The 17270-nt window shown below is 34.4% G+C and overlaps 3 protein-coding genes across 6 annotated transcripts; 1 reads left to right on the plus strand and 2 right to left on the minus strand.

Moving 5' to 3' along the window:
• Nucleotides 1-2312: 2312 nt before the first annotated feature.
• Nucleotides 2313-6469, plus strand: PAP36 (purple acid phosphatase 36). 2 transcript variants are annotated; one of them, XR_416992.4, is made up of 9 exons: nucleotides 2313-3037; nucleotides 3495-3695; nucleotides 3835-3946; nucleotides 4122-4351; nucleotides 4514-4652; nucleotides 5047-5267; nucleotides 5532-5653; nucleotides 5744-6016; nucleotides 6134-6469. XR_416992.4 is itself a non-coding variant. In NM_001253997.2 (8 exons), the coding sequence occupies exons 1-8, from the start codon at nucleotides 2870-2872 to the stop codon at nucleotides 5943-5945; spliced, it is 1395 nt and encodes a 464-aa protein (NP_001240926.1). In that variant the 5' UTR covers nucleotides 2847-2869; the 3' UTR covers nucleotides 5946-6101. The 2 variants fall into 2 exon arrangements, 1 of the variants encoding a protein (NP_001240926.1); NM_001253997.2 differs by lacking the exon at nucleotides 6134-6469 and having other exon boundaries at nucleotides 2847-3037; nucleotides 5744-6101.
• A 915-nt stretch (nucleotides 6470-7384) lies between these two features.
• LOC100813266 (actin-related protein 7-like) lies at nucleotides 7385-11075 on the minus strand. Of its 3 annotated transcripts, none has more exon segments than NM_001254458.2 (7): nucleotides 7385-7914; nucleotides 8116-8183; nucleotides 8284-8467; nucleotides 9115-9359; nucleotides 10053-10194; nucleotides 10436-10651; nucleotides 10951-11057. In NM_001254458.2, coding segments are annotated over 7 exon segments (1086 nt in total). In that variant the 5' UTR covers nucleotides 11029-11057; the 3' UTR covers nucleotides 7385-7761.
• Nucleotides 11076-12062: 987 nt separating this feature from the next.
• Nucleotides 12063-15866, minus strand: LOC102667353 (uncharacterized). The gene is made up of 3 exons (XM_006591913.4): nucleotides 15565-15866; nucleotides 15199-15485; nucleotides 12063-14358 (listed from the first exon to the last, which is right to left on the minus strand). Exons 1-3 carry the CDS (start codon nucleotides 15731-15733, stop codon nucleotides 12313-12315), a joined length of 2502 nt encoding a protein of 833 aa, XP_006591976.1. The 5' UTR covers nucleotides 15734-15866; the 3' UTR covers nucleotides 12063-12312.
• Nucleotides 15867-17270: the final 1404 nt, after the last annotated feature.

Genomic DNA, 17270 nt, shown 5'->3' on the forward strand with positions numbered 1-17270 from the left:
TAAATAAAATAAAAACTTTATACTGATCCTAGATATTCTTTTTTGATCATATAAAACTAGAGTTTATTAATCAACATATTTTTTTTCAAATGAAACTAAACTAAATCCCTCTAATCAAGCTTACAATTCAATTTGAGTATTGGAAATTAAAAAAATAATGTGATTTGGAGTAGTCTAGTCATGGTGATGAAACCTGTGGATATCGGCTCAAACATATCCCGATTTTAATGGAAAATATCTGAATTGATTGGGTACGGGTCGGTTCAGATTCAAAAATTACCTGATTTTTTTTAATTGGGAAAGTCGAAGATGGGGATGTCACTATCTGTTACATATTTATCCTCCTCTATTCATCCGGTGATAAAATTATTAAAATTTTATTAATTTTTACAGAAACAAATGCATTACAAATATGACTGATACATGAGATAACAAATTTCCGGTTATCATGTTTAGAGTAGTCAATTGAATTCTACAACAAATATCAATTATTAAAAAGAGTGTGGCATACTTTACGCCACATATCATGGTAACCGAAAAACTAGATTTTATTAATAATGATTAAACCTCTCAATGTAACTGCCAAAACAAAACAAACAAAAAAAACTCTTACAACAGACTATTTCTTAAATAACAACACAAGTTGTGAATTTCTCTACTTTTATATTTCATATTCAATCTTTTAAAATTAATTATACATATACTTATAATTTAAAATGATAATATTCTGTGCATTTATGGTTATTTTAAATTAAGAAAAAAAATTAAATATATATATATATATAAATTATGATAAAATATACAAATAAATTTTTTCTAAAAGAAACAAAATTTAAAAAATAATGGTTAAAAATGAAAATTCTCTCTGCCTGCACGAATTAGTAGAGATGTATGGTGCCCTTTGTTTCACATTGGTGGGGTTGCTTGATTAGGACCAGGAAAGAGTCTTATAATAAAATATACACATTTAATTGTGAAGAATGAATATCTCACTTTATAAAAGGAAAGTACACCAAGAAATTAAGGTACTTTCAATGAATTATATTTTAGCATGTGGATATAAACTGTTTGAACACATATAACACTTGATACAACGATATTACTAGAATCTCATGTCTATAAAATTTGATATGATTAAGTAGATAAATAAAGAACAGATTAAGAAAAAACGAGAGTTGTCAAAGCATGTTAGAAAAAGGATTAGGTGTTTTTTAAGATTTTTTTCAACAATTGTCTGAGGAAAGACTACAGTATACTCTCTCTTTTTTGTCGTAAATTATAGTATAGTACTCTTTTCAATTAATATGTACTCTAATAAATATTGTTGATGCGTAGTCGATGGTTCACAACTAGTATCAAATAATTAGTAGTTGCGACTGATGGTCGATAACCAACATCTCAATTGATATCCGAGACTTAATAGTTGAGAATAGTGATGCCCGATGGTCAACCTTAAATTAGTGGGATCAAGTTAAGATCCATTAAGTTTAAATTGATAATTCAAGGGACCAAAAATCATATGAACTCATGAGACATAAGTTAGAACAAAACAACCGATGGTAGAGCCGAGCGACATTTCGGTTATGTTGGGCAAAAGTATCTATAAAGTTATTTGAAAAATGTAAGTAATAAACGATTGCAATGTAAGTAGATTTTAAGGGACAAATCTTTTTTCTGTAAAAAGAGGGATGAATCTTATCAAATTATTTAATGCCTTACCATCAACTTCTCAATTTAATGCCTTGCCATCGATTTCTTAAATTAATAATTGGCATGCATTTTTGTTTCCAAAAAAATTCACAACATTTATATTAAAAAAAAAGTATTCGCATGTCATTATTAAATTTGAGAATTTAAAGATAAGGTGCACCCAACTTTATTAATCTCTCCTTTTATATGTTCTTAAGTTATAGTATTTAGAAAATATTAAATGTAACGATATTTTTTTCCATTGGGGTTAAAAACAATGCAAATATGTAGCCGATCTTATAAAATAATTATCATAGTGAAATAATTTTATTTAAGATGGATAAGATTATTATAGGACCGATTAAAATAAAAGAATCCAATCCACCTGTTGATTGATGGTTGATGATAAGAGAGAAGTTAATTAAGAGTAAAACAAAGGGTATATCATATCATAACGTTTGTAACTTTTATGAAATAACACTAGCCTATAATTTCATTTGATTATGACCTTTTCTTTTTCAAAATGACATAGAAAAATGTAATCAATGATCACAATAAAAAAGATTCCAATTTGTTTGACGCCATATATAGAAAAGTGTGTCTCCAACTCTTAACTGGGGCTATCCGGCCCATTCGGGCAACTTGTATGGTCTGAACTGAACGCCACTCCTCATATGCTGCAATTCCAATTCGATTCAGACCTGTGCATTCAAAGTCAACTTTGTAATTTGTAACAAAAATCTTGGCTGAACAACTTCTTTTTCCTATGAGATGGAAGAAAAAATAAATAAGTGAGAGAGATACATGATGTGACGTGAATCAATATTATATTATAGTTTATACTTTATCATTATTTTTATCAGTTCACCGCTTCAACTTAACTGAAGCCATTCATTGGTTTGTTTCTCTTAGTCTTCGCGGTTAACGTAAACTGAACCGTGTTTTTGTCTTTCGAAGAAAACGATGGTAAATGTTGCTTGCTTCACGGACCCTCTGTCTTGTTGACCTCTAATGTGAATATTCCTCATCATATGCCATTCCATTCATTTAACAGTTAATGCACCCTTATCAATTTACCTTATACCAGTACTTATCATTATAAAGATCAGAGAGTGCATTGGAATAATAAATACGCGAGTGTTGCGACCCTGGATCACTAGAATCACGGGTTTTGAGCAAAATGGGTGTTGTGGAGGGTCTCTTGGCATTGGGTTTGATTCTGAATGTGTGTGTTGTGTGCAATGGAGGCACAAGCAGCCCCTTCGTCAGGAAAGTTGAGAAGGCTGTAGATATGCCACTTGACAGCGATGTCTTTGCTATTCCTCCTGGTTATAATGCCCCCCAGCAGGTACCTACCCTTTTCTTCTTTATATCTTATCTGGGTTTCCCTTAATTTTTTATTCTGTTTTTCTGTCAATATAACTCTAGAGTTGAGAGGGAAGTGATGAATGATGCTTTGTTGCTTAGTGAATCAAGTTCTGTATTCTGCTAGATCCACTTCTTGTCATTAACCAATGGGCAAAACTTGGATGTAGTTCTATACATGATTTTGTGCTCATCTTGAATAATAATTGGAGTTTCACTTTGATAGTCTGAGTTGATGTTTAATAGAAATCTTTATTATCACTATATTATCCAAGTGAAATTTCAATTCCGATAGCAGCATGGCACCAAAAACACCAATAGAGCTACATCCAAGTTTTGTGCTTAACCAATTCTCTTTTTAAGTTCAACATTTTTGCTTTTTTTCACTCTTTAGGAATTTCCCTTTTTTTTATTTGAATCAATGGGTGATCTGCATTTAGGTTCATATAACGCAAGGTGACCTAGTGGGGAAAGCAGTGATCGTGTCATGGGTGACTGTGGATGAGCCGGGGTCGAGCGAAGTGCGTTACTGGAGTGAGAACAGTGACCAGAAGAAGATAGTTGAAGGAAAACTTGTTACTTATAGGTTCTTCAATTACACATCTGGTTTTATTCATCACACCACCATCAGAAATTTGGAGGTAATTCTCTTTTCCATTACTTTGGCTTTATGCTGTTTATTGTCCAGATAGATGCCAGGCTAGAATCTTGTGAAAGAAAAGAAAAAGGGCATTTTGCTTTGTGAATCAATTGTTGATACGTGTGCTTCTTTTGGGGCAGTACAACACCAAATACTACTATGAGGTTGGACTTGGGAACACAACACGGCAGTTTTGGTTTGTGACTCCTCCTGAAATCGGTCCCGATGTGCCATATACATTTGGTCTCATAGGTAAGTGTACTATTCTATCAAAGTAATTCGGAGTCACTGAGGGGGTCTAGCTCAATTGTCTTTATCACCTTGAATTGTTGAGCATTCATCATTAATTTGGGAAGGAAAAATGCTATATGTTTGTGTACCAATAGGCCATTATGTTTCCTGTAAACTGGTTTGTCTTTATTTGCAGGGGATCTTGGTCAGAGTTTTGATTCAAATAAAACTCTTTCTCACTATGAATTGAACCCAAGAAAAGGACAAACTGTACTATTCGTTGGAGACCTCTCTTATGCGGATAACTACCCAAATCATGATAACATTAGGTGGGATTCTTGGGGAAGGTTTACAGAAAGGAGTGTTGCTTATCAACCATGGATATGGACTGCAGGAAACCATGAAATTGATTTTGCTCCAGAAATTGTAAGCTTCTCATAAGAATTGACTTTATTTTGTTTTAACTATCTGAGAAACTTTTCATTCTTTTATTTTTTCAACCATAAATTCTAACCCTCGTGTAATGCATTTTCCTAGTCCAAATTAGTAAGAAGTAAGTTTTTAACATGGATCACTGCTTTGTTGTAGGGTGAAACTGTACCTTTCAAGCCTTATACCCACCGTTACCATGTTCCTTATAAAGCATCTCAAAGTACTTCACCCTTCTGGTATTCTATCAAGAGAGCTTCAGCACACATCATTGTTTTGGCCTCATATTCAGCGTATGGTAATGCTAGATGTCTTTTGCATGATACATATTTATGTAGAGAGCACTGGCTGATTCTATGATTTCAGACAAACACGATTCTGTTTGTAATAATTTCACCTTAGTGATTACCTATATGACTTGGAAAAGATCAAATTTTACTGAATAATTTCAGTTCTTAGATCTATATATATCTATCTGTATGTATGTATGTTTCCATTAAATGTGGAATGTTAAATATCACAGACAAACACTTGCCTTAAATGATCTGTGCGTGTGTCTGTGCTAACATGTAAAGTTAAATTGCATTCGTCAGCTGTTCTGTTACTACTTGGATTAAATGCACACATAATCTGAGATATCATTGTTTTTAAAGTGGTATCTCTTTTGTTACAATAATCTTCCATTTTCTCAGGAAAATATACACCACAATATAAATGGCTTGAAAAGGAGCTACCGAAAGTTAACAGGACAGAGACTCCTTGGTTGATTGTTCTCATGCATTCACCTTGGTATAATAGCTACAATTATCACTATATGGAAGGGGAAACAATGAGAGTCATGTATGAGCCCTGGTTTGTGCAGTACAAGGTTGATGTTGTGTTTGCTGGTCATGTTCATGCCTATGAACGATCTGTAAGTGCTAAAACTTGGTCTCTTAAGCTACTAGCACTTCAATTCCTCATTTGAAATTTCTACAACATGTTTCTGAAAGCCGCCGGTATCAATCATGTATCATTAGGCTTGCATTCAAACTTGAAAAGATAACTGTGCAAGTAAATGTCAGTTTCTGGCCCTAAAAACTTAAGATGAAAATAAGCTACAAAAATATTGCACAAGTAATACACTTCAATAAACTTTTTTGAATTTGTATCTGATTGATGAGCTACTATGTATCAGGAGCGTGTTTCCAATGTTGCATACAATATTGTAAATGGTCTTTGTGCTCCTGTAAATGATAAATCAGCTCCTGTATATATAACCATTGGGGATGGAGGAAACCTTGAAGGTTTAGCAACCAAGTAAGTTCATTATATGTAACATGATGAGTCTTGTCACATTTCTTCTTATTTTTATGCCTCTAAGTCTGATATAAATGACATGAGTTGCAGCATGACAGAACCACAGCCAAAGTATTCTGCATTCCGAGAGGCCAGCTTTGGACATGCCATTTTTGACATAACGAACCGAACTCATGCTCACTATAGCTGGCACCGAAATCAAGATGGAGTTGCTGTGGAGGCCGATTCCCTTTGGTTTTTCAACAGATACTGGCACCCAGTTGATGATTCCACTGCTCATGTTTCACATTAACACAGATTCACTTGTCTTATGAGAAGAATACCAAATGTCATGTCAATAAATTCATGAGTCGACAATTGATTGTATGTCAATACTACCAACATTGATTAGCAGTATCTTTATATCTCTGTCACATTTGATAAGTGCAAATTGCTTGCTTCTATTCTAAAACACCTTTCACTCGTATCATAACATTTTAGGTGGCACTGCATAAACACAAAAACAGCTCCTTCTCAAATCCATCATCAAATACGCGTCTCAACATTTCTTCAGCACGGTAGCATTTTGATGCAGAAAAGATAAATCTTAGAGCTTTACCCTTTGCACCCCATTGATTGAATAGTAAAGGACGGTTGAAAATGGAAGCTGATCACAAAAAATTATAGTTTTGTTTTTGTTTTGCCACCTTCCATTGCCCTTATTCCTTCTTAAAGTATGTATGAATGTACAAGAGCTTAGGAGGAATCTGGTGTTTTACTGTGAATTTTGTTTTGAGATACTTGTCATAAATAAATTTGCAGAGTAATTATCGAATATTATTTTTTTTTCTCTCTTTTGGTTACAGAGTTTACATCACCAAGAAACAAAACTACCAGCCACAAAAACCATCACCATGCTTTACTGCTTAAAATTAAGCTGAGTTTTGTGTGTATATTGAGAAACTATTTTTATATGAAAAAAGGTGAGAAACAAATTTGAGTCATATAATCATGCATAGTAATCATGAAGAAAGCTATTTTTATATAAAAGAAAGTGAGAGGAACAAATTTGAATCATATAATGATAAGCATGGATAATCATGAATCGAGATTGAGTATTTTTTAAAAATCATGTGACTTGTATGTTCTAATTTTAATCATTCACGACAAGATATACTACTAATTATCAATATTTATTCTTCTTATCCACATAGTATATATTATTCGATTTGAATATTGGGGTATTGGGGGTCCATGCTCACAGTCACCGGTATAATTAGTGACTTGGCAATGTAGGACCTCCACATTCTCCAATATGCACCAGGGAGGGTATCCACTCGCAAGCAGCAGGGAGGTAAATATATAGGTCTTAATCTACGTGTTGACTCATTAAACCTGTGGCCAGCGTAAACTAAAACTCAGTGTTATCTAGCCCATTTAAATATGGACTTATATGGGTTAGCCCCTAAGTTAAATGAGTTTTGTGCATATGATTGTAGACCAACCATTTTAGCCCACATTATTTTAAAAAAAATAACTAATTGTTTACAAAAATTAAAAAAGAAACCCTAAATTATTTACTTGCAAAAACTTAAATGTATTTATAACACAGGCATAACATGCAGAGTTAATTGCTTCATCTCATTTCACAGCACCTATTGCATGAAACCATAGTCACGTAAAAGGTATAACAACTACGTATACTGCAGTTAAGGGAAAGTTGATTAGAAGTCTTGCCTATAACTTCCCTTCCAAACTATTAATGAGATATATTACTAATTCATAATTTTAAGACAAAAATTACAAAACTATCATAAAAAAGGAACAAAGGGGTGTGCTAGTAGCTACAGCCCACAAGGTTACAAAGGGCCAAAGTGAATATTTTACAGGGGATATCCACATTATAAAGATATGCAAGCTCCTAGAGCTCCAACATGTTTGAGGAACAAGTATTTATGGAAATCTTCGACTGCAACCTAGGAAGTCGTAAAGAGTGAGAAGATTGCATTAATGGAGATCGCTGCAGCTTTTAAGATATGCACGCACATGGACATCTAGCACTTGGAATATACAAGGATTATGGCATGTTACGGTACCAACAGTTGTTAAAATCATGTGGATAGATACTGTCAGAAGCATTTCCGATGAACAATGGAAGGTCCGGTTTCATCATAGTCTGCCTTGGTTATATGCTGATTTTGAGGGAAAACCACTTTGGCAAGTATGGCACCTCCCACCCATGCAGAATACATGGTTAAATTTTCTGGCATGTATTCTGGAGGCTGCAGTAAGCCAGAGATTTATCCACCAGTGGAAACTCAAGTTATAACAAGAATAATGATAGTATCTTTGTAGTTTATAATGTTATTCATTTGTCAAATTTTGATTTTAAAATCTACCAAATTGAAAGAAAAAAAAAGCTATTTATTTATAACATTTAAGTTGTTATAATTTGAAGTTATTTCACAAGATAACCAAATTACCTTAACGAGGGTAGGTTGAACAGCAGATGAACTTAAGCTAGATTCCTTCTGAAATCTCTCTTCAAAACCTGCAATGAGAAGCAGCATCAGCCTGTCAGAAGTTACTCATAGCAACGGCATTGGCTTAGATAAGAAATCTAACTGTTGTGAGGCTTGTCCTAAATTTACCTGTCATAGAAGAAGTGCCACCACAAACCACAGTATTTTCCAGCAGCTGTCGTTGATTATCAGATGACACAGTTGAAATAGCACGGACAAGCTGATCAACAATGCCATGAGCCTCTAAACCCAGTAGACATGGCTGGAATAAAGCTTCCCCAACAGTATATCTTTCTCTCCCAATTGCTATCACCTATAAGATAATTCAACTTTTAGATGAATGCATAACTTATTGAATTGAAGATCCATTTATGGAACTTAGAATATAAAACACATCGTTAACACTTGGGGGGAAGGAAACAAAGCTTGATGAGTTTGGTAGTTTTATCCCATCAAACCAGCCTGTTTGGCTCGGAAACGAAATAATCTTCAGGCTGGTCCAGAATGTTGAAAGACAATTCTTTGCTAGCCTGGTCTAAAAAAAAGCAGCTGGTCCATTAAATAGAGAGCCAGCTCAAACGTCCTTATGGAGACATACTAATACACTGCCCCTCCTAATGGAATATGGTAGTTACTGATGCAATTTAACAGTTTGAGCTTCCAGATAACTTGCAAAGGGTTTCCTCAAAAAGCTAATTCAAATATATAACACAATAAAAGAAATCTGCATGATGAGCTAAAAGATCAGATTTTAATTTCTAATCACAGAAAGTTGAAAACAGAATGTATTCCAAAGTAACAAACATCAGCCACCCCCTCACTTTTGCTTGTAAGTTTTGCTTAAATCAATCAATCATAATAATCCAAAGAAATCCCTGTTTTCTCCTTACTGATTCTTCATTCCCATATTTCCTTTCATTTTCACTAGTCAAACTTATCTTTGAAATTCAGAAAGCTTACCTGTCCATCAGGAAGGGTGTGCTTCTCCACAGGACAAGAATATTCGGTCTTCTGATAAGCTAATTCATCTTCAGCACAGCATGAGTACAACTCTTTTATTTTTTCCACATCAGACATGCTGATATTTACTTGTGGATTGGACTTGCCAAGTTCTTGAGCCAGGAAATTAGTTAGATCAGTACCTCCAAACTCAAATCTTCTCGAGGCGATGTGGTGAACAGCACCCTCAATTACCGGTGCAATATCTAGTTATAAAACCAAAAAGATCATGATGCACATAACAACCAGTTAGCTCAAGAACAAGTTTCATATTTGAATACACTCAGACATCTATTTATTTACTCCAATTGAGAATGCAATATTTACTGGAACACAATTAGAATGGCCCTCTCAAACCATGATTGAAGATAAAAACAATATCAAAGGAAAAATGATTTTTCACACCATGAATTGATACTTTAAAATTACTGAACATATCTTTGCCCCTAAAAGAGCAATAGAAATTCATTAATCTCAGGCAGAATTTAATATTCTGTTTTCAATAAATTGAGTAATATTTTCCTCATTGCATTTACCAACTACACTTAAAATCAAAAGTTAACCATGATTACATGAGAAAGTTAAAATATTGTAACTCCTAATACTTAACTGCAGAAGAGAAAATTGTGGAAAATAACTTGTCTCAGCTTTCAATTTGACAGTGAGGAAAACAAGTCATAAGGAAAAACCTGGCATGGTGGAACTGTGAAACTGCTGATAAATTAATCCTAGGAACCTATGTTACCGAATATAGCAGCCTAAGTACATGATTCTTTCCACTCAACCATGCAGAAAACAAGACAAAAAGAATATTGTAAAAAAAAATGTTATCTAGAATACACAAGGCACAAGGTATATACAATGGCAAGAAATGGACCACAGCATTCAGGTGTGGATACCTATTTTTCCATGTCCAATATCAACAGTGCAGCCTGAGATACGTCCCACAGCATAGAGTGATAACACTGCTTGTTCTGAGGCATAAAATCCTGATATATTGAATGTTTCAAACATTAGTTGCACCAACTGTTCTTTGTTCGCCTGGAAAAGTGGAAAACAATAACACGTGCACGAATTAAGAAAAGCTATATAATGCACATGAAAACAAGAATACGAACTTATTACCGGCAGTTCTATGTAACAAAAGGTTGCAAGAGTAGTTCATAAAGATGAAAAAGAAAACAAAAATCTACGAAAGAATACATATACACAGAGTGACACATAAAAGGGGTATGAAATTAAATGTGTACAGGAAAAGAGAAAACAAACAAGTTTGAGAAACCTTTGGGGTACAAAGTGGATCTGTAAATAGTATTTGTCCTTCATTGCCAATTTCCCATCCGAGGCCGGTATACAAAACATGGTGCAACAAATCCTCAATTGCATCCCAATCTCTAATAAATCCTCGCACAACGGGATCAACGGTGACATTGTCAGCCAGTGAATTATCTGCGACGGATCCATCATCGAGTAATTGCTTCATCTGAGTGGGAATTATCTGAGTCCAATGGAAAGAAGGTCAATTAGGGATTCTGACAGAGATAGATAGTTAGGTATAGGTAGGTACTAAAGTGGTGATATGATTGTGCGGTTGTGAAGTCCAAAGTAATACTTGAGAATAGCTAAGTGGGTTAGAAACTTAGAATTATGCATTGAAGGAGATAAAACCTCTCCAAGTGCGGGCCTGTAATGAAAGGTATGTAAGAAGAGCATCATGGCAGAGAAGTATAGTTGAGTTGAATTAAATTATGAGATTAAAGTTATAACAGTAATGATAGAGAGAGAATGAAAGGAAACCATGGCAGGAGTCTGGTCAGGAATTGCAAAGCCCGCTTTGAGGAGCTTAGAGCCGACGTCCACCACTGCCGCTTCCATCCCTTCCTAAACCCTAACCCCTTCAACTCAATCTCTCTTCTCTTTTCGCCCAATTATTATTTATCAACGCTTTCTTTTATTTCTATTTTTTTCAACACTAACTTATAATAATAATAGATTGTTTAATAGAACCAACTGATTTCATACAGTAAAATTAAGATTGAATCACATAATATTTAAATTTGATTCTTACCCAAAATAATTACTAACCAAACTTTAGTCTGGAATCATAGACTAAAAAAATAAATTGTCTACAAGGAATAATAATCATTTTTAAAAATTCTCTCCAAAAAGTAATACAAAAATATTTTTAAAAAATAAAAAAATTATCAAGGACCACAGGAAAAAAAAACACAACATAGTTCATGATAATTTATATAAAAAATATACAAATTTTTAAAATGTGTTTCATCGGTTATTTTAATTAATAAATAAAGAAATTATCTCTCTCTGTCTTACATATATAGATAATTCTTAAGTCAAATTAACATTTAAATTCATAATATTAGTAACTAATTAATGAATTTTTATTTAAAAATTAATATGATTGAGACTGACATTACTTTTTTCATAATTAAACTAAATTAAATTATATGTAAAAAAGAACTAACTTATGTTTTCTTTTTCTTCACTGATATCATGTAATACTCTTATTTACAATTGAAGATGAGATGTTTTGCTATATAGACAAAGATTTAGGGTGTACACATAAGTCAGTTTAGGACAGCCCCTTACTTGCTGAAGTCGTGAAATTTATAGATAAATCACCAGCATGAAAGGACTAAAGATGAGATTTTACTTTGAAATATTTAAGATAATTGGTTAAGAAATATTTACCAATACAAAATAATAATATTTTTTTCAGTATATATCAAACTGTAGCTCTAGTCTAATCAAAACACTGTAGCTCTAGTAAAATAAAATATCAAAAGTTTTGATAATGGCGGAAGCGTTATACCTATTAATTAAATCATAAAAAGATAAGTAATGTCACCAGCCTCCAAACGCACAAAAAATAAAGAAGAGAAAAATCATGATTTAATTGCCTATTAATGCATATAAGGAAAATATATAACCTCCGAATAATCCTAATGCAACTACAACGAAGAAGTGATTGACTATTTACAGTTGCCGTGCTTGCAACCACGCCATAAAGCCAAAAAATACTAAAGATTGTTGAAAATTTAGACAAGGCAGCAAGAAGATGATATTCATGAAAATAGGCTATATAGAATGCGTAAACGATTTAGATTCGTGAACTGAAACAGGAACTTAGAAACCACTTCATATGAAACTTGACCCAGTTATTTGATCACGTTTTCGTTTATGATCCTCCGGCAGCGGCAGATTATCAACTTCATTGTTCACAGATGCAGTTATCGAAGAAGTACACAAGTCTTTGTCCACAGCAAAATGGCTATCGCTAGCTGGAATCACCAGTTCCCCATCTTCTATTGAAATCAAATTAGACTGCTCCTCAACTGAGACATCACCATTGCTTTTCAGTTGTTCCTTAACAGAAAGATCATCATTGCTTTCCTTGAGAGATTGATCGCTTGAACTGGTCTTTTGATCTTGTGTTCCCACTAGAAGGTCTTCAAGGAAACGCTCGGTACTACTTCTCTGAGAAATGAATTTCACATCCAATATTGGGTTTTCAAAATCTACAACAGAGGAAGCAAGTGCAAATCCAAGAACATTCTCTATGATGTTCTCATGGAATGTTTTTCTAGGGACCTCTGCTGCAACAGTAAGTTCAGTTCCTGCAGATGGTCCTTCCTCGGTGATACTATGACCCAAGGGGGTCTGATTGTCGAGCAACTCATCTGAAATGTCACTTTTCTGATCATTGATTTTTCCACTTTTGTCTTCTTCAAAGCTGTCAATACAACCAGTGTTCACACACGCCTCATCTTGATCTCCTTCTGCACTGTAAAGCTGGTCATTTTCTTCAGATTCTTGGGCAGTCTTTTTCGAGAATTTATCATTAGAATCTGGGTCTATCTTCTCACTATTTTCCAAAGTATAGGATGAAGCCAACACTTGGATGTGACTAAATTCCTCACTCTCTGTGAGATGAACTGGGTCATTTTTTGCTATCTCACTATTACTCTCATGGTCATCATCATCTTCATTTGAAAACTCAGGGGCTTTAACACTTAAACGTTTGGTATACTCTGGAGACTCTAGAGAAAAAGAAAACAAAAAATTAGCTAAAGCAGAACATATAGCATCATCAGTTGACTGCTTTCCTTTATCTTTCGAAGAGTTTGTTTCTTGTCCTGATGCATCACCTTCTTCATCCTCACCATCAAGAAACTCAGGAGCTGTAACTACAAGACCTGGGAGCAATTGAGTAGTATTTTCTGAATCAGACATGAGAGCAGAGACATATGGTACCTCTGTGTGTAAATTTTTCTCATCTGATTCATTTTCCCTGGTGACAGTATAATCAGGACAATTTTCACAAGAGTTGGCATCTGATTCAATACAAGAAGCATCAAGAGCAGAAATTCTAGGACAAGATGGCAAAGCAGAAGTCTGAAATTTCTTAGTCAGAGTATCCAGTTGCTGCTCGACTTGCTGAAGTCTTGCCTCAATGCTGCTCATGGGCATTACCATTTTCTCTTGAAAGCCAAGACAGATTTCTTCTATCCTGTCCATGCGTGATAGAAGCTGTTCCAGGGCCCTTTCAACATTGTCACCCAAACAATCACCATGATTGCTCTCAGGAATAGAACCTTGTGACGGAATAGCACTACAATTACATTTGGTTTTAGCAAATTGAAAGGGAAGAGCAGTATCGTTGTTCTCCATTTCGGCAATTTTTGAGGGTACAACACTGAAAGTGTTGTCCATTTTATCAGTTTGTGAGGGTACTGCAGCATGATTGCTCTCTATTCTAGCATCTTCTGAGAGTGCATCTGGCTGGGATGGACCCACCCAACCTCCTTTTACCTCATTCAACTTCACTTCTTGAGGATCAGTTATGCTAGTGTTTCCTTTCAGCTGAGTTTTAATTACAGAATCACTTGGGAGAGTTACTTCCAAACCATCCCCCGGAAAATGTTGGTTTTCCTTTCTAAGAGCATTTAGATTGCTGAGCTCTGTTGTCTTAGATAATTGCATTGAAGGTAGAAACATAGCCATGAGGGAACTGCTGGATGAGTTTTCAATATGGCTTTCTGAATCAGCTGACTCAACAGGATCAGCAAACACATAAATCTCATCAACATAAACACGGCCTTTGCTCTGAAGCGAGAGCAGACGAAGAGTAACAGAAATGCAAGGATTTGCATCATTAATCTCTGCTGTAGCCTCATAAAGATCCTGGAGACAGGAAGAAAGAACACAGAAATCAGAAAATCAAACTAACATACCATCATCTAATGTGGCACATGAGAATCTAAAAGCTAGGAGAATAATGCATCATTTGAGGTATGCTTGCATTCTTTTTAATTTTAAAAATAATGAAATGTAATACTTTCTTTTCCAGAAGATACAAGGTTGGGTGGGTGGTTAAGAAGGAGGGAAAGAAGGAAAAAGTCGTAGGTTTGATCAAGGTTGGGTGGGTGGTTAAGAAGGAGGGAAAGAAGGAAAAAGTCGTAGGTTTGATCCCTCCTACAAACAAAAACTAACAATTAACATTTGCCAATAAAAAAAATACTTTGTTTTCCATGTTGATAAAATGAACCTTCATTTTTCATGATAGAGCCCGCCAAAGAATTCTTTCCTGACTTTGTCAAAATCTTGTCCATAGCATAGCCAATATTGAATAACCTACTATCAATTTTAGGATTTTAAAAGATAAAATAATGTTTCAAACACCTTACGATCATCTTTGTCCATGATCATCTCATGAAGTTTAAAAGTCAATAGTAGGGGTTCAAATCTAGCTGCTGCTATTGATGTAGAGAGTGAAGAAAATTGTTCCCAAGACTATTTGAAGTTGCAAAAAACATAGCATGTATTAATATCTATCAAGAGAAGCAGTGTAATTTAAGCATGACCCGATACTAAATTGATGCATCATTGTGTTCTCCCTTATAGGGAATATACATTCATTGCGTACTATTTATTTGCTAATTTAAACGAGAGCGAACCAAATTGAGCAATCATTTATTCGGAATAATAAGCACTGAAGGAGAAGAGGTGCAATGGAATGAATACCTGGGACACAGAGGTTTTGGCGGAATTGGGGTAGGGCTTGGTTTGCGAAGGAGAATCAGGAACTTTGACTTCAACCCAATCATCTTCAGACTTATTAATGTTATCGTCGCTCAGATTTTGAATAGAAGGGAAACGAAGAACCTGATCGTCTCTAACAGCAAAGCCGCAACGGACTGTAGAGAGATAGTCGTTGTTGGTGCGGGAATTGGGCGCATAGTAAATCTCGTAGACGCGAGCCGTGCTTCGAACGTAGATTTGTCTGAGCTCGTGTTTCTCCGCAAAAGTAACTTCACACAAAATAATCAATTAGTATTTAATTGAAAGGGAAGTATAGGGAGAAGGGATGAGATGAGAGAGGTAGGTTACTTTTGATCTCGCAAGGTGGGGAATCTGGAGAAGGGGAGTGAAGAAGGAAAGGAGTGGGGGTGGATTCAGAATCATCATCATCATCGGATTGGAAGGTGATGCAGTCGCGGATTGAACCCCAAACAGTGTTCCAGTTGCTTTGGGAATTCCAAACTGTCTCCGTACCCATCACTCCCACAGCAAGAAGAAGAAGATGAATCCCAGAGGCTGCAAGAGTCGTAAGCGGAGAAATCAAGCAACCTACCAACAAATTACAAAATCACAAGTTTCTTTCTGATTTTTATTTTTATATTTACTTTTAGCCCGTATCTTCTCCTACTCCTCCCTTTCTTATTTCGTTACATAATATCTGAGATATATTATTTGGATCCTTTTACTTTTAATCAATATCGTATATATTTGTACACATTTGCTCAATCTTTTTCCTTGATGAATATTTTTTTTTATGAATGTAACTATGACATTTTTATAAAAAATAATACTATTACTTTTTTTTAATAAAATGATCCTATTACATTTATGGTGTTAAATTTATTAATTTTTATAATAATTATATCAATATTAAAAATTATAATAAATTAAATATACTTTTTTATATTGTTTCACAATATATAAATTTTTAAATTAGTAATATGTGTTTATTAAATTTATTTTGGTATAAATATGTTTTTGGTTTTTGATAAAAATGATATCTATTTTTTTTTGTTTGGTCCTTCATATAATAAATATTTTGTTTTTTATTCATGTGTTAGGATTGTGACAGTTAAAAATTTAAAAGATATTTTGATTATTAAAAAATATTATTATTCATTTCAAAATTTAAATCATTTTTTATCATTCTTAAAATTACAAAAATCAATTAAAGATATTAAAAAATGTAACTGGCATTTTATATCAAACAAAACTTACCTTCTTCAATTTTCATCATCCAATAATCCCAAATCCAAAAGAGATAAGATGGGTTGGAAGGTTAAGGAATAAAGAAATGATGACAGGATCACGATTTTGATTATTTCTTCTAACAAAACTAACATTTTAACAACTAATATTTTTTTTAATAAAAAACAAATAAAACTTAACCCCCCCTTCTTAAATCTCGCAACCTATCATATCATAACCCCATTTCCTTCAAATATCACAACCAACAAGAAGTGGTGAGTGAGTAGGGTAACACATCATTAATGACAGTGGACCTAGAAACCATAACCTAGCTTAAAAGGAGAAGTGTCACCAATGTTGAGGAATAAAGGTCATAACCTTTAAGAACTTCACTTCATCTATAGTGATAGAGGCGTTAGGGGGCACCTTCACCATCAAGTACTCCAAGGGTATGACCAGGAATCGCTATTACAATGAATAGTTGATAACTGCTAAATAATTGTATTTTGATAATAGAAAATAAGGCAAAATTGTCTTTAAAAATAATTATTTAGCAGTTATTTGCGCTTAAATATTAAAAAATTGATGTTTTGTTGAATTTTGGCTGCAGATATAAAAACTGGAGGTGTCACAAGCAAAAAGGCCAGAAAAATTGAAGAAAAGAAGAAAATCTGAAGCAGGCCCAGCCCAAGACGCGCGCTGAGCGTGCGTCACGCGCTAAGCCCATGATCCAACAGAAGCGCGCGCTAAGCCTACAACACGCGCGCTTAGCGCGCGATCACGCGCTGAGCGAGGGGGTGTCACGCTGAGCGCGCCTACGAAGGCCC

The sequence above is a fragment of the Glycine max genome, chromosome 12, assembly GCF_000004515.6.
Source record: "Glycine max cultivar Williams 82 chromosome 12, Glycine_max_v4.0, whole genome shotgun sequence".
Taxonomy (NCBI): Eukaryota; Viridiplantae; Streptophyta; class Magnoliopsida; order Fabales; family Fabaceae; genus Glycine; species Glycine max.

Excerpts from the sequence above, each read along its gene's own strand:
- PAP36 (NM_001253997.2), top strand. The coding sequence starts at position 2,870 with ATGGGTGTTGTGGAGGGTCTCTTGGCATTGGGTTTGATTCTGAATGTG. Across the intron at positions 3,696-3,834 it reads CCACCATCAGAAATTTGGAG|TACAACACCAAATACTACTA; the intron begins GTAATTCTCTTT and ends CTTTTGGGGCAG. Across the intron at positions 4,352-4,513 it reads TTGATTTTGCTCCAGAAATT|GGTGAAACTGTACCTTTCAA; the intron begins GTAAGCTTCTCA and ends GCTTTGTTGTAG.
- LOC100813266 (XM_014764347.3), bottom strand. The coding sequence starts at position 10,636 with ATGAAGCAATTACTCGATGATGGATCCGTCGCAGATAATTCACTGGCT. Across the intron at positions 10,195-10,435 it reads ATCCACTTTGTACCCCAAAG|GCGAACAAAGAACAGTTGGT; the intron begins GTTTCTCAAACT and ends CCACTTTTCCAG. Across the intron at positions 8,184-8,283 it reads TGGCACTTCTTCTATGACAG|GTTTTGAAGAGAGATTTCAG; the intron begins GTAAATTTAGGA and ends TTCTCATTGCAG.
- LOC102667353 (XM_006591913.4), bottom strand. The coding sequence starts at position 15,733 with ATGGGTACGGAGACAGTTTGGAATTCCCAAAGCAACTGGAACACTGTT. Across the intron at positions 15,486-15,564 it reads CCCACCTTGCGAGATCAAAA|TTACTTTTGCGGAGAAACAC; the intron begins GTAACCTACCTC and ends TTTTGTGTGAAG. Across the intron at positions 14,359-15,198 it reads CCAAAACCTCTGTGTCCCAG|GATCTTTATGAGGCTACAGC; the intron begins GTATTCATTCCA and ends TCCTGTCTCCAG.